The sequence below is a fragment of the Equus asinus genome, chromosome 30, assembly GCF_041296235.1.
Source record: "Equus asinus isolate D_3611 breed Donkey chromosome 30, EquAss-T2T_v2, whole genome shotgun sequence".
Lineage (NCBI taxonomy): Eukaryota > Metazoa > Chordata > Mammalia > Perissodactyla > Equidae > Equus > Equus asinus.
Window position 1 is genome coordinate 25,957,636 of NC_091819.1, and position 14,410 is coordinate 25,972,045.

The following is a 14,410-nucleotide window of genomic DNA, read 5'->3' on the forward strand; positions in this document are numbered from 1 at the left end:
CTGTTGTCGTAAGGTCATCAATGCTCAGTTAGTTTTTTCAGTTTGGTCTTATATTTATTCAGTTGGAATAAATCCTCTTGTTATGTCTTCAAGTTCATCGTTCTTTGCTTCTGAGATATCTAATCTCATACTGTTTTCAATTCAAATGAATTTTTCATTTCAGATACTGTTTTTTTTATTTCTGCAAGTTTTATTTGGTTCTTTTTTTTTTGTATCTTGCATGTTTGTGTCCCCCCAAATTCATATGTTGAAAGCCTAGTCCTGCTTGTAATGGTAGTAGGAGGTGGGGCTTTGAGAAGTGATTATGTCATGAGGGTGGAGCCCTCAGAAATCGAATTAGCACCCATATAGGAAGAGATGCGAGAGAGTTTGCCTGTCTCTCTGTTCTCTGCCATGTGAGACTACAACAAGAAGTTGGCTGTCTGCAAACCAGTAGGAAGGCTTTCGCGAGAATCCCACCATACTGACACTCTGATCTCAGACTTTCACCCTCCAGAACTGTGACAAATGAGTATTTATTTAAACCACCCAATCTTTGGTATTTTGTTACAGCAACCTGAGCAGACTAAGATCCATTTTTCTTCTGTATCATGTTTTTCTTTAATATTTGAGCAGAGTTATAATAGCTGCTTTCGTTTTATTTACTACTTCCTCTCTTGTCATTCCTGGATCTGTTTCTACTGTCTTATTTATCTTCTGGTAATTGATTACATTTTCCTGATACTTGGTTGGTCTAGTAATTTTTTATTAAATGCTAGGCATGTATTGTTTGTTGTGATTGTTATGTTGTTTGGTGTGTGGATTTTGTGTGTTATTCTACAGAATATTTGGCTTTGTTTGGTAGACAATTTAAGTTTCTTGTGACTCAGTTTGATCCTTTAAGGCATGTTTTGAAGCTGTGCTAGAGCTGATCTAGAGTCCCCATTACTTCCCCCCGCTGGGGTCTCCAATAACTGTCCTATCCCAGATAGGCAACAACAGCTCTGTGCTCTTGCCCCGCAGACCTTGAATGTCTCCTGGCCCTGTGTGAATACTGGGAATTGTACAACTCATAGCTCCCTGGTCCTTTATTTTGGCTTACAGACTTTCACACTGTACATGTGCTGCCTGTTAGCAAAAACTCAGAGAGACCTCAGTACAGGTTTCTAGCCCGCTTTTCTGCAAGGCTGTTTCTTCTCTGACACACTGCCCCTCAACTTTCAGCCACGTTAAACTCCTAAACTCCTATCTCTGTTTCCTCAACTCAGCAAGACTGATTGGCTTATGTGAGTTCTCCTTCCCAGGGCCCACAATCTGGAAATTGCCTTGGACAAATCTAGGAAGATTGTAAGGCTCAACTAGTTTGTTGACCTTCTTTCAGAGATCAGAGTCCTGTGCAACCTGTTGTCCAGTATAAGAGAACTATTGTTTCATATATTTTATCCAGTTTTCTGGTTGATTACAAAAGGAGGGGAAGTTTGGTTCTTGTGTACCAAGTCCAGAGGTGGAACTCTCTTTCCATTGGTGTATCAGTCTCCTTTGCTTTGCTTTTTGTAATATCACACCATATGAGGCTGGACCTGCCTCACAGCTTTTGGGCTGACTGTTTTCCATTATCTTTCCCATCTTGTCTCCATTGTGTTCTTCTGGATGTCTTGGACTCTGGTGCACTTTTCCCTCTGTACCTTTTTTCCTGCTGTTTGTTATGTAAATGTCCTCTCCAGTCTCTGCTTCTTTTTTCACTTGACTAACACTTGTTCATTATTCCAGTCCCTGCTCAGCCTATTGCCTTTCTCCTTTCCTTATCCACTTCTTTCTCAGTAGGTAAAGGTTTCCCTTTACTGTTTTCATGAGTGACTTGATGGTATGGCTTTGGAGTCAGACCATGTAGGTTTGAATCCTGTCTCTTTCTCTTAATGTTTCTGGTATTTATTTAATTGCTTATTTAAGGCAAGTTATTTAAATACTTATTTAAGTGTCTGCCTCTTCATCTAAGGTTTTCTTGAAGGAAAGACTATATAGTACTTATCTTTATATGAGTCCCTAACGAAGTATCCAAAACATACTGGACACTAAAAGTTTACTTGAAATATTGTAACATTAAATTATGTGGCTTTTTCTAGGATTGGAATTCCCTAGCCTTCCTACTATAATTCAAACGTTGTTTTGGCAAGTAAAGTTAGGAGGAAAAGAAAACACATCAGGAAAGGTTTTCTGGTTTTCAGATGTTTATTTCAAGCAGTTTTGTGTTTTGATAATTTGAATCTACAGATTAGAGTTAATTGGTGTTGCATTTAATATTGAAAGCTCTGTCTTAAAACATGCTTTTGCATATTTTTAGTTAAAGCCTTATAGAGATGTTTGTTTTATCTGAAGGGTCCTAATCGGTGTTCATCTTGGAATGAGTAAGAAGATGTGTACTTGATTATCTTCTTCAGTAAGGTAGTTGTTACTTGGTAAAGAAAAAGGAAATGAAGTTGCCCTGGGTGTGCCTTCTTTTTATGCTGCATTTGCGAAAGTCCATGAGAGATTTGCTTAGCCTATAGGTGGAGTAGTGTAGGTTTTGGGTATGACTTGATATAAAAAATTAGGTGGAAGGAGTAATTTTCCATTTGGAAATCAGCAGCTCGTTTACACTGTATGATCTACAGAATGTGAAACTCATTAATGCACATCATGTTTGCCCATGTCTTTTTCACTTTGCGTTTAAAATGAACATTGAGAAAGGAATTTCACTGAGGACCACTTCAATAAGTACATCAGGCCGGGTGATAATAGCACATAGCTTTCTTGTATTTTAGGTTTGGCCAGAAGCCACATACATCACATTTTTGAATTATGTATCATTTACTATAGTGTGTATGTTTCTTGAGTTTTCTATAGCAAGCACCTATATGCTATGTTTATATGCACCTATATTTCTAGGGATGCAAGTGCTTTATATTTTTATGCACAAAGTTGAAATAACCTTCAGTATTAACTAAAAGTTCGCTGTGAATTACTGCAGAGGCCAACTTGTAATTTTATACCATGTAGATATTGGCTTTCTTCCTCCCAGGAGTATTCCACAGTATTTGTTTTATTGTCCTAAAAACATTTGCAGCATCAAGAAAGGAATGCATTGAGACTTAGTTATTTCTTTGCTATCTAAGGAAAGAAATTCTGATAGTCACTCCTTGTCTGACATGTATAAACCACCTAAATTTACTTGACTTTCAGTTCATTGTCAAAAGGAGCAGTGTCTCAGAAATCTCAAAGCCAGAGCAATATATCTGCAGTTCAATGACAACTCTAAATGACTCAGAAGAAAGGCTCTGCATCTGTCTAAAAAATAACCCATACTGGCTGCACTTAAAAGCAACCGAAACGCACATTCATAGCTAATTATAAACAAAAACTAGTTAACACTTTAAATAAAAGGAAAAATAGCAAAAAGATTTAGAGCCTAGACAAGCAGATGAAAGAGTTCTAAGTCGCCTTCCATCTGATATTACTCAGATGCAGCTCTGTCTCCAATTACCTGAGAATATGTGGTATTCCCTTCTGAAAGCTCAAGAGCAGAAAGGGCGTCCGTTCCGTGCCTCGGCTTACTCACAGTCATTTGGAACGAGATCAGCAGAAATATTTAACATTGCAAAAGAGTCTGGAGCCAGACGAGCGACTACAGACACTAATCACTGGGTCAAAATAGTAACTTAGTAGGACGGCAACCACCAGAAAATATTTGTGGAGGCTGAGATTTTGGGGAGGAAGTATTAATGCTGTTGGAGAAGACATCACTGAATGCCGACGTGCTGAAACCGAATCATTGAAACCCTATTTTTAACCAGTTGCATATTTAGAGGCAAAGGCTGTCCATGCCGATGGTCTCTTTGGTGGAACTGGACCTGAAAGGTGATCCTGTGCCCTAACCCTAAAATAAATAAATAGATGGAAACAAAAACTAGCAAGATAAGCAAATGAAGTCTGCCTCCTGAAAGGTTCAGTGTTTCTTTTCTCATGTGGTTCCAGCCACAGGCTTCCTCTGCCTCAGGTTGCAGAGCTCTAGTTTTCGAGATTTGAGGGGCGATAGGGAACCATCACTACAATAGTTGCAATAGTCTCATTAACGGCTAAGACCCGTGTGCCCCTGAAACACAGCAACTGATCAATCAACTTCTATAACGTCCATTTATTTCTACAATTTTAGATTTTAGGTCTGTTCCCGTGACTTACTGATGTTCTCTGGAGGTTATTGGTCAGTACAAACCACTTTTTATTTTGCCTTCTTTCTTACATCACATAACCCTTTCGTTTCCTCTAGTATAAGTAGAGAATCCATCACTTTATTTCCCCATCTTGGTTCTCACGCTTCTCCACTTCAAACTCTAATTTCAGTATATTCAGTCTCAGAACGTCCTTGTGGTAGAGCATCTCAAACATCGAGATATTAGTGGTTGCCCATAGTATGTACGGAATTAAAATAGTATGCTTTAGAGGAGCATTACAGACTTCAAAAGATCATTTTATCTGTTGAATTTCAGTAATTTCTCTTGAAATTTACAAAAGACATTGTCTTCGGGCCAGTCCAGTGGTATAGTGGTTAAGTTCGCACACTCTGCTTCAGCTGCCAGCGTTCACAGGTTTGTATCCCAGGTGTGGACCTACACACTGCTCATCGGGCTGTCCTGTGGCGGCACCCCAGATGCAAAATAGAGGAAGATGGGCACAGATCTTACCTCAGCAACAATCTTCCTCAAGCAAAAAGAGAAAGATTGGCAACGGATGTTTGCTCAGGGCCAGTCTTCCTCACCAAAAAAAGACACTCTCTTCTCCCTACAGCAATTTCATTTACTGCTGTGCCTTCAAAAGAAGGACTAAGAGACTGTTAGCTTCTGCTTCTACTATACGCATTGGGAGTTCTATGAAAACAACAACACACACAAATTAAGTAGAAATAAAAGGAAAGAAAAGATATTAAATGTATTTTAGCATTATTCCTTGATTTTGTAAAGGTCTGTAGTCTACTATGATATTTCTTGGCCTGTAATTTCTTTATGTTGTTATAAGGAGGCGTCTTATTGTAGTAATCTGTAAACCTCATTCTGAATCTGGATTCTATCTACAGAAGAATTACGAAGAAGGTATTTGGTGCTCCTACAATGGAAAAATTTTGCATTTGGAAAGTAACATATCCCCATCTTTTTTTTATAGTCATGGTAGTGTGGAGAGGACAGGAAGGACGGGAGGATTATTACTGTGCAGCAGGCGGCTTACACATTATTTAATCAGGAATCTTGATGAAAAAGACATTACCCTGTTTTCATGAGAAAGAAAGTTATTAAATCAAAGTGATTAAAATCTAACACAACATAGTGGCTGATCTTGAATCAGACCCAGGTCTGCCTGACACTCAGTCTCATGTTCTAGCCACAAACACCGAGCCTGGTGGGATCTGAAAACCTTGCCAAGGAAGTGTGACTGTTTCGTGTGAGGTATGAGAGAAGCATTGTTCCCAGAGATCTGAGGCCAGGAGGCCCTTGGGCAGTGGTGTCCGTCAGGAATCACACAGGTGCCTCTTTGAAGGTGCTGGGGGCTTCCTAGTGGGCCGTGGCCCAGGGAGCCTCAGGTGATTGGATGACAACACCTGGAAGATTGCTACAAACCAAGCCTTGTGCCTCTTTGTCTATTTTAAATGCTTTCTAGCTCTCCTGTAATTACTATTATCATGAATGAGTAAAAGGCTGCTATCCTCATTTGATAAGTCAGGGAAGAAATGAGCTATGTGCCTTAAAGAAAGGGAAAATTAATCTTACTTGAAGTAGAAAATTAGAATCTTTTATATCTCTTCTCATATAACTCATTTCATATGCTTGATTATAATAAACTTTATTGATAGCAGATTGTAAATATGTAGGAAACTGCTTCTAAAACTAGCACTGGCTTTCAAAACTAGTCACAAAGCCCTCTTTGCATTAGAAATTAACTGAAAATAATTTTTATGTTTCTGAAAAGATAGGTCAGGGAATAAAATAATTAGCAGTAAGATGTTTACATGGTTTAGAGACAATAATCTTATTTCTATGTCACCTTCAGCTTTTACTTGAAAAGCTGAGCATATGACGCAGATGACACACAGCCTGTCAAAGTTCTTACTTAAAACAGAGAAACACAGTTGGCCTAAGATTTTGGTCATTGCGTATGATTAGCGTAGGTATTTCCTAAACAAATGACAGAGTTATTTTATTCCTAAAAGATGTCTTAATTTTCACTAACTTAATTACGTTTTATTTTAGTTTGGAAGATTATATCCTCATTTTGATTTCACTAAAGAAACCAAATCCTGCATTTGTCACTAAGTTGACATCATAAGTGTGTTTAAAAGAATGTTGACAACAAAATGTTGATGGTGTGTTTATGTTAGCATTATGTTGGAAAATGGTATCTCAGTGTTCCCAGAAAACTGAATTGCACCCCAACTTTTAGGAAAGGTTTGCTTTCTAAGATTGCCATACAAAGGAAAATCTGTTCAGTCCATTGGATTGTTGACTCAACATCGAGAGTTGAAATGTGTACTCTAATGCACTTTCTTTGATCTCTCATTTGACTGTTTATCAAAGCTGATTACAGTTTGAATACACAAATCCTCTTAGCTTCAAAATCATGTAAAAATAATGGATAATAGGGCATTTTTAAGTATTCTCTGCTATTCCAATTTGGTTTTATGATTGTCATATGGCTATTAGGTTTAGGAGCGGGGCCTGTTTTCGTGTTTTGTTCCTTTGGTAAGAAGCAATCTTCTGCCACATTGGATTAAGTGTATTTTCAGCCAAACTTGCTCAGGCAATGAAGCAAGAGCTGTTTCAGTACACATCAAAAGGCTTCGTTCTGAACGAGGGAAACTGACTTCATTCCACTCACCACCATTTAGGGGCTTATATTTTTTGAAAAGCTCTAAGTATGTGCTTTCTTTATATGCATATAAAGTTGAAACATCATAAAATAGCAGTTGACGTGTTCAGTTAAACATAATTATGTATTATATCGCTTTAAGAATTTCAAGAGTTTGAAGTCCAACATTTTCAAGAACATTTATTTAGCCCCTGCTAGTTATTGGAGGCACTATGCTAAATATTTTGTGTATGTTAACAGATTAATCTATTTGCTAAGATTACGTAGCTAATTTTAGTGGCAGAATTAGAAATAGAACACAGATCTCTGGCATCTCATTCCAGTGTGTTTTAAATTTCATAAATCATTTGCTTTATTCTTCTAAAACAGTCCAGAAATTTTCTTCCAATCTCAGTCTTAATCTCTGTATTTTACAAAAGAAAAGGAACCCGCGAGGGCGAGTGGAAGAATGTCCTTCCTGAGAATGGTGTGCCTTCTGGCGCTTTGTTGTTTTCCCTTAAACAAACTCGATGTGGTTCTAGAATTGCTTCTGAAAGCAAACCATTTTTCTGCTGGGCAGCGCCAGAGTAGATTTTATAAGACAATAAGTTCATCTTGGAGCCTTTTCAAAGTAAAATCATGGAACGTTTATTCTATGTTTTAATATGGTTAACGATTGACCTGTAAGTTTATGTAAGCAATCTAAAGTACAAAAAGGGAAAGGGGGAAAGGCCCTCGGCCGCCAGCCCGGATGATCCCCGCTCAGGCCTGACAGTCCTGGCCGAGAGTGGCAGGGTGACATTCCTTTATGGCTTTGCAGATCCTGTGCAGACCTTCGAGCAACACCGTCTTGAGGTTGTAAATCGTTCACCGGCCCAGGCTGGACTCCTGTGGTTTAAGTAGTGATGGGGACACTTGGACAGTTCCCGAGGGACCGTGGGTTTGGTTTCGAGCACAGTTTCAGTTTTTTATAATCAATTTGTCCTGCTCCACTTTGTCTTCTAATTTCTCCAAACGGCCACAAGTGTGACCCGAAGGGGAGTGATTATAGGAGGATACCTTCTTATTTCACTATCCCAGGGGTTTTAATTGATTTTTTTTTCCTTTTTTCTGTAGTTCGGTGATTTTCAAAATGGGTGTCACAAACCATTAGTGAAGCACGAAATCAATTTAGGGGGTCACAACTAGCATTTTAAAATCTAATAGAATAGACTGAAACTATTAGAGAGCTTTGCATGTAGTAAGAATATTTTTGAAAATTTGTGTCGTGTGTGTGTGTGTGTGTGTGTGTGTGTGTGTGTCTGTGTCTGTGTGTGAAGGGCTATACATACATTCCTAAAATGCTTGCTGGTCAGAAACATGAAAGTCACTGCCACATTTATTTTAGTGATGGAGTTCCTATGTTATTTTAAATAATTTGAAAATAGTGATGCAATCTCATTCCCAAATTTGATCTTCGGGTCGTGTCAGGGTACATTCTTTATTTTTAGACAAAAATGATAGCAAATAAACGAGTACACTGTCACCTCCCTACGAAACGTTGGTACTTTATCTTGCTCCTGTGTGGGAGTTGTCTCTGGTGTGTTCACTTGTGGTCTGGTGTGGAGAACACTAGGGAACAAGGTCACGTACCGTTTCTGTTTAGTTTTTCAACTTAATTTTTGTACTTTTGCTTGAGGTAATTGCTTTCAGCTAATGATTGGCATTTAAATCCTTGACAGACACATTTGATGTGAATGTGAAATTAGCTGGTGTTTTGTTTTCTGAGGTTAATGTGACGAGCTTAAAGCAATTACTTAGAAAAGAAAGGAAATTACTTAGAATCTAAAAATTTTAATTGGTCTTGTAATATGTTTTATCTGTGTCGATATAATAGTATTAATGAAAATTAAATACGATCTATTCAATCATATCTATTCATAGATTTAACATAAACTTCTGACTGGAGTACATTAGATTGAATAGTGACTTAAAATATATCTTATGTTATTTGGATCATATTTTGCTTGAGATAGTATAACTGTCATTTGTCTCATCTCTTTTTCTTTTCTTGCATTTTTAGCTAAAATTGACCAAGAGGCAGAGGAGAACTCACTGACAGAGACTCATAAATGGTGAGAAATTACTTCCCTTTAATATATTTGTTCTCACAATAGGCTTAGAAAGAGCTTAGTGTGTTTCATCTCAAGGAACCAACCCTTAACTCAATTTTTATTTCCAAGCGTAAAAGGAAAAGAAACTAACAAAATAGTGCACTTTAATTCCACATTGAATTTCTGAATTTTATTTTCGTGACTCTGGGTGATGTATAAATTTGTTGAGTACTGAATTATTAGCTTATTGCCTTCTCTTTTGAATAGGATTTAGGACTGTGGAAATATAAGAGAAAGGAAGATAGCAAAAACCTGTTTCAAGAAAAAAGGGTGAAAGGTTTGGTTATAGGAAACTCTTGAGTCTCCACATTCAGGAGCAGAGTCGAGGTAGAAAGCTGGGAGCTTCCCGTGCACACAGCTTCCCTTCCAGAACGGAGATTTGCAGTCATTGGTGGGCATTAAAAAGCGTCTCAGAAATCACCCTGCTTCTCTGCTTCAATTTCCAGCTCTCCTCCTTTCTCTCCGTACTAGTCAGGCTTCTCCAGAAAATAGAACCAATGGGGGGTGTGTGTGTGTGTGTGTGTGTGTGTGTGTGTGTGTGTGTATAGAGAGAGATTGATTTTAAGGAACTGGTTCACAGAGGGCCGGAAATTCTACAAGGAGTTGATGTTACAGTCTTGAGTCTCGGGGAACCACAATCTTCTTTCTTAAGTCCTTCCACTGATTGGATGAGGCCCATCCACATTATGAAGGGTAATCTGCTTTTTTCAAAATCTACTGATTTAAATGTTAATCACATCTAAAAAATATCTTCACAACAACATCTAGACTGATGTTTGACTCAAAACTGGTTCCATCATCACCTAGCCAACCTGATACATAAAATTAATCATCACACTTTCTAAAGAAATCTGATTACTCTTTTTTTTTTTTTTTTTAAAGATTTTATTTTTTCCTTTTTTCTCCCCAAAGCCCCCTGGTACATAGTTGTGTATTCTTCATTGTGGGTTCTTCTAGTTGTGGCATGTGGGATGCTGCCTCAGCGTGGTCTGATGAGCAGTGCCATGTCCGCGCCCAGGATTCGAACTAACGAAACACTGGGCCGCCTGCAGCGGAGCACGTGAACTCAACCACTTGGCCACGGGGCCAGCCCCGAAATCTGATTACTCTTGAGGGAAAATTTTGATTAAAGAAGTTCTGTGTCATTACTTTATTAGACAAGATACTATATATTCTGTAAAAAGATAGCACATATTTAGTAGTTGTTGATTTAATATAAAGTATTGTGCTGGGCAAATTGGTAAACAGAATTGGCTAGTTTCTGTGAGAAGCAAAAACTGAGATCAAGACCTTAAATTATAACAAACAGAAATCTTAGTTAGTTGCATGGAAGAAATACTGGCTAATAACATAATTGTAAGTAAAAGAGCTATCTTTTATAATTAAATAATTAACTCTGAAATTCAAAAGTAAAAATAAGAATAATGGATCATATGAAACATTCCTCAAAGAAGTAAGTCTCTGTACTGTTTTTATAGCCGTCTTACGTGACCTGGGCCACAGTCGAGTAATTCTAAGCGGGAAGGGAGTGTAACCCTGGCCCTATGGCCTTTCCAGTCTGATCCTGCTTCTCATGTGTGATAGCTCTGTGATTTGGGGCCAATCCCATAACCCCAGGATGACAGTCCTACTTTGTAGGTGAGAATTAAGTGAGATAGTCTTTGCCAGATGCTTAGTACTTGGTAAGTGATCGATAGATGTTAATTGCTATATTATTTTCATATTATTATCATAGTTAGAGATTACAAAAAGTTTAGTGGTAGAAGTAGAAACCAGAGTCAGATTTAGGCCTCAGTCCATGTATTTATTTGTTCATTTCCTATTCCTCACTGTCTCCACTGAATCCAGCATTTGGGCAGCCTGGCCTGGTTATGGAGCATAGATTTTGGTATCAGGTCTGTGTCCAGACTCCTGGCACTGTGGCTCCAAGGATTTACCATAACTGTTGAATTCATGTCCTTACCTGTGAAATAAGAGAAACAGTACCCACATTGTAAGTGGGTGGAGCTTAGTTCACAATAATTGGATTAAATGAGGTAAATATATATATAGAATACCTATGTCATATAGGTTTTTCATAATCCCCTTCTTTGATGTTTACCAAAATACTTGAGCTTGGGAGACCAGCTTCCGGAATGAACCCTCTTCCCAACAAACAACGATTTAACTGGAGAAAATTATATAAAACGGTCATTTAACATTTCTAGAAAATGTTCTAAGTGCATCCAGCAAGTGGAGAATCATACGTTCAAGAAAATCTGCTAAATCTTGGCAAGAACAGCAAGAGTCTGTGGCATTTGAGCCACAACCCATTCTTTTCAACTGTGTCTCATGGAAACCACTCTAGGAGTTCCAAACCAGGCAGGTACCCTCTCCCAAGCTCCCAGTCTGAGCCTGTCATTTCACCTGGGTCAGCAGGCTGCTAGCATCCATCACTCAGCCCTCCAGCTGAAGTTCTGTTCTAGACTAACGATGTAGAGAAAACAGGGGCTCCCTTCCTCAACCCAGCCCCCACTTGTAGGGCAGAAGCTCCACCCCAGGTGTGGCAGACCAAGAACATTGGGCCCCAAAGCTTTCACACCTGCTGACTCCTACCCCAGGAAGGGCAAGCCGGGAACACCAGGGTCTACCCACCTCAGCTCCTGCGTGTGGAGCAGGAGTCTCACTCTGTGACAGTGGGCCACTGTCCCACCTCTAGCTTCAGCTCCTGTGCAGGGGCACAGAGCTCCTGCCCGAGGTCTGCAGCACAGTCTGAGGGGACTGACTTTATTCAGAACAGAGGAGAATTCCATGCCTCAAGGCTTTGTGGAGACAATGGCGGTCTTGGTGAAGAGGGCACTCACAGCTGCAGGATCCCAGCAGCAACAAGCAAAGAGGTCAAGTAGCCAGAGTTTCGCAGAGAACTAGAGACGGAGACAGCCAAGAAGGGTCCTGGGATCACAGTCCACCCTGGGGGCTGGGAAGGCTGTGCATGAGCGGACTAGGCTGCGCTCCCTCACGAGCCTCAGACCAGGATGTGGGGCAGACTGGAAACATCCCCCAGCTGCAGACGAGTGCATCAGTACGTGCTGTAAGCCTCCCTGGCGTTAGGGCCTTCACCGCAACCTCTGACCAACCACTGGCTGAACAATCAGCTAATTGTTCTGACCCAGGGGCAACTCCCAGGCAGCTAAATTTCAAAATACAGTCATCCTCAAGCCTGGAAGTCTGGAAGATTGCCTGCCCACAGTCTATCGAAAGCCACGGAAGAAGCCACCAGCATCAGCTGTGTCCACTGCTTCTCCTGAGCCTGTGTATGTGAGCAGGCAGAAGCATTTCTTCTGCTGTGCTGGGGGGTTCCACTCTGCTAGGCGGGCTGGCTCCTCTGGGGCAGTTGACGGAAGGACGGATTTGACTGAGATTCTAGGGGCTCGGTCTCCTTCCCAGCAGTGAGGCCTTGGCCATTTGATAAACCACCCCACTTGCACCCCCAACACTGGGTCACCAAATACTCTTTCTACCTGCGTAAACTTCTCTGGAACCCAAAGCCCCCCGCTTTTATGGAGGTCTTCTTTGGGCTTCGGTTGGCCAAAAATCCCCCCTCCCACCAAATTAAAATGAAACACACTCTCTCTATTTGAGCTCTAAGTATTTACGTTGCCTCAGCAAGACCCTGAGGGAGAGGAGAGACCTGAAGGTGTGTGCAGGCACAAATCTTCTCAACTTCTATTTTTACTATGCTATATGTTATATTATACATATATGTATATATTATATATATTGTGTGTATCTTCTTATTAAGCCAACTGAAATCCATTTTGGAGGTAAAATGGTCTATTACCAAATGGATTCCACTTGGTCTGCATGTTTAAGCCAGCAAAGCTGACCGGGCCCATTTTCTGCCTTCTCTCAGCCCTTTAACCTCGAGGCAGCAAACGCACAGGCAAGTTTCAGTTGCATGAATATTTTGAAAGCATCCAAATCAAAGGAGTTTGCTTGTGAGGTTTTTATCTCAGTGATGCTGTTACAGCTCATGACATTTTAGTTCTACTTTACACGCTATCACAAGAGACCCAGTGACAAATTGGTGACACATGTAGGCGCTTTAATTTTTGAAGTGGTTGTGACTCATTTACAGATCGTTGTGATGCTAGAAATGTCTTGAGGGTCATGTAGTGACTGAATAGCCTTTTCTATACCAAGAGAGAAGTTTCCCAAAGGTTCCGATGCTAGTTAGCATTCCACATGCTCACCAGGGTCTCTGAAAAAAGGCAGGCTCCCGCGGTGGACAGGCCCCCATAACTCCACTGCAGAAGTGCAGTTGGACGCACCGTGGACGTGCTCAGCCTCAGCTGCCTCTGGAGGGTATCACCCCACCCTTCCTTCTCTCTCCTGGGGTTGTAGGAATGCAATTCTTTGCTCCTTGCAATATGCAGAGTTTCCTCAAGTGCAAGTGCAGACAGCCAGAGGCCTTACTAGAAAAGCATATGCATGTGAAAGTGTTTTGTAAACTGCACAAACTCAAGTTACCAGCTTGCTTTTGAAAGGAAATTATACTCCTTTGTCTTTACGTTTGATTACTTTTTTAAAAAAAGTCTTGGCTCTTAGTCCATTTCAAATAGATAAGTGCACTTTTATCAAGAAAATAATTAGAATTCTTTTCTATAGTAGAATATTATGTCTTTCAGATTATTTTATGATTTCCTAACTAAATAAAAATACTCAACAGAAACAATGGTTAGTATATTTTTTAAAGCAAATCAGATCTTTTTTCGTATTCCATGTTAGCGTAATAGTTTTATGTGTTAATTTTGTCTGTTTATTCACGCATTTTTGCTATTAATCTGAGAATTTACAGGAACAAAAATATATAGTTTTTGGATAAATAGTTTGACTGAACTCATCAATTCTCCCAGAAAGTAAGACGCCTGAGCAGATGAGTCTTGAACCACACCCAAAGCCCAAATACAAATCGGACGACACTTTCTCGTGTCCAGATGATTTTGCTGGGCCGGCCAAGCTATCATATTGTCTTACAAGATGAATTTCGGCAGAATCTTGCTAAGGTTGGCTGCATCCCCACTGTATGTGTTTATTTCAGCCTCTGCTTTTATTTTATTTTTAATTAGCATACACGGCTTTCTTCAATTGTGGAAAAATATCACCAGACCAAATATGATTGTTTTTATTTTCCCACGGAATTACTCAGTGTCTATGTCAGCTCACAGACAGAGAATGTAGACATTCTGGATTTGTCTAATAAATGGTCATTCGGTTATATCTACATTTAAAGAATAATCACACTGGAAGTTATCAAATTGACTTCTGACACTCAAAGGGCCTTATTCACAAATTGTGGCTCACTTCACATTTTTCTTAGATTTTCTTTATTCTTCTTTAAATTCCATATTTAAAAACCATATTTTATG

General features: G+C 39.6%; 1 protein-coding gene across 3 annotated transcripts in view; it reads left to right on the plus strand.

The window, feature by feature from the left end:
- Positions 1-14,410, plus strand: part of FMN2 (formin 2) — a 345,907-nt gene that overhangs the window by 260,520 nt on the left and 70,977 nt on the right. For all 3 annotated transcript variants that reach the window (XR_011499414.1, XM_070501555.1, XM_070501556.1), the window contains exon 15: positions 8,912-8,963. Coding sequence is in view for 2 of the 3 variants with exons in the window: in XM_070501555.1 (XP_070357656.1) it covers positions 8,912-8,963 (52 nt within the window). In the remaining variant the exon portion in view is untranslated. The remainder of the gene's footprint in view (positions 1-8,911; positions 8,964-14,410) is intronic.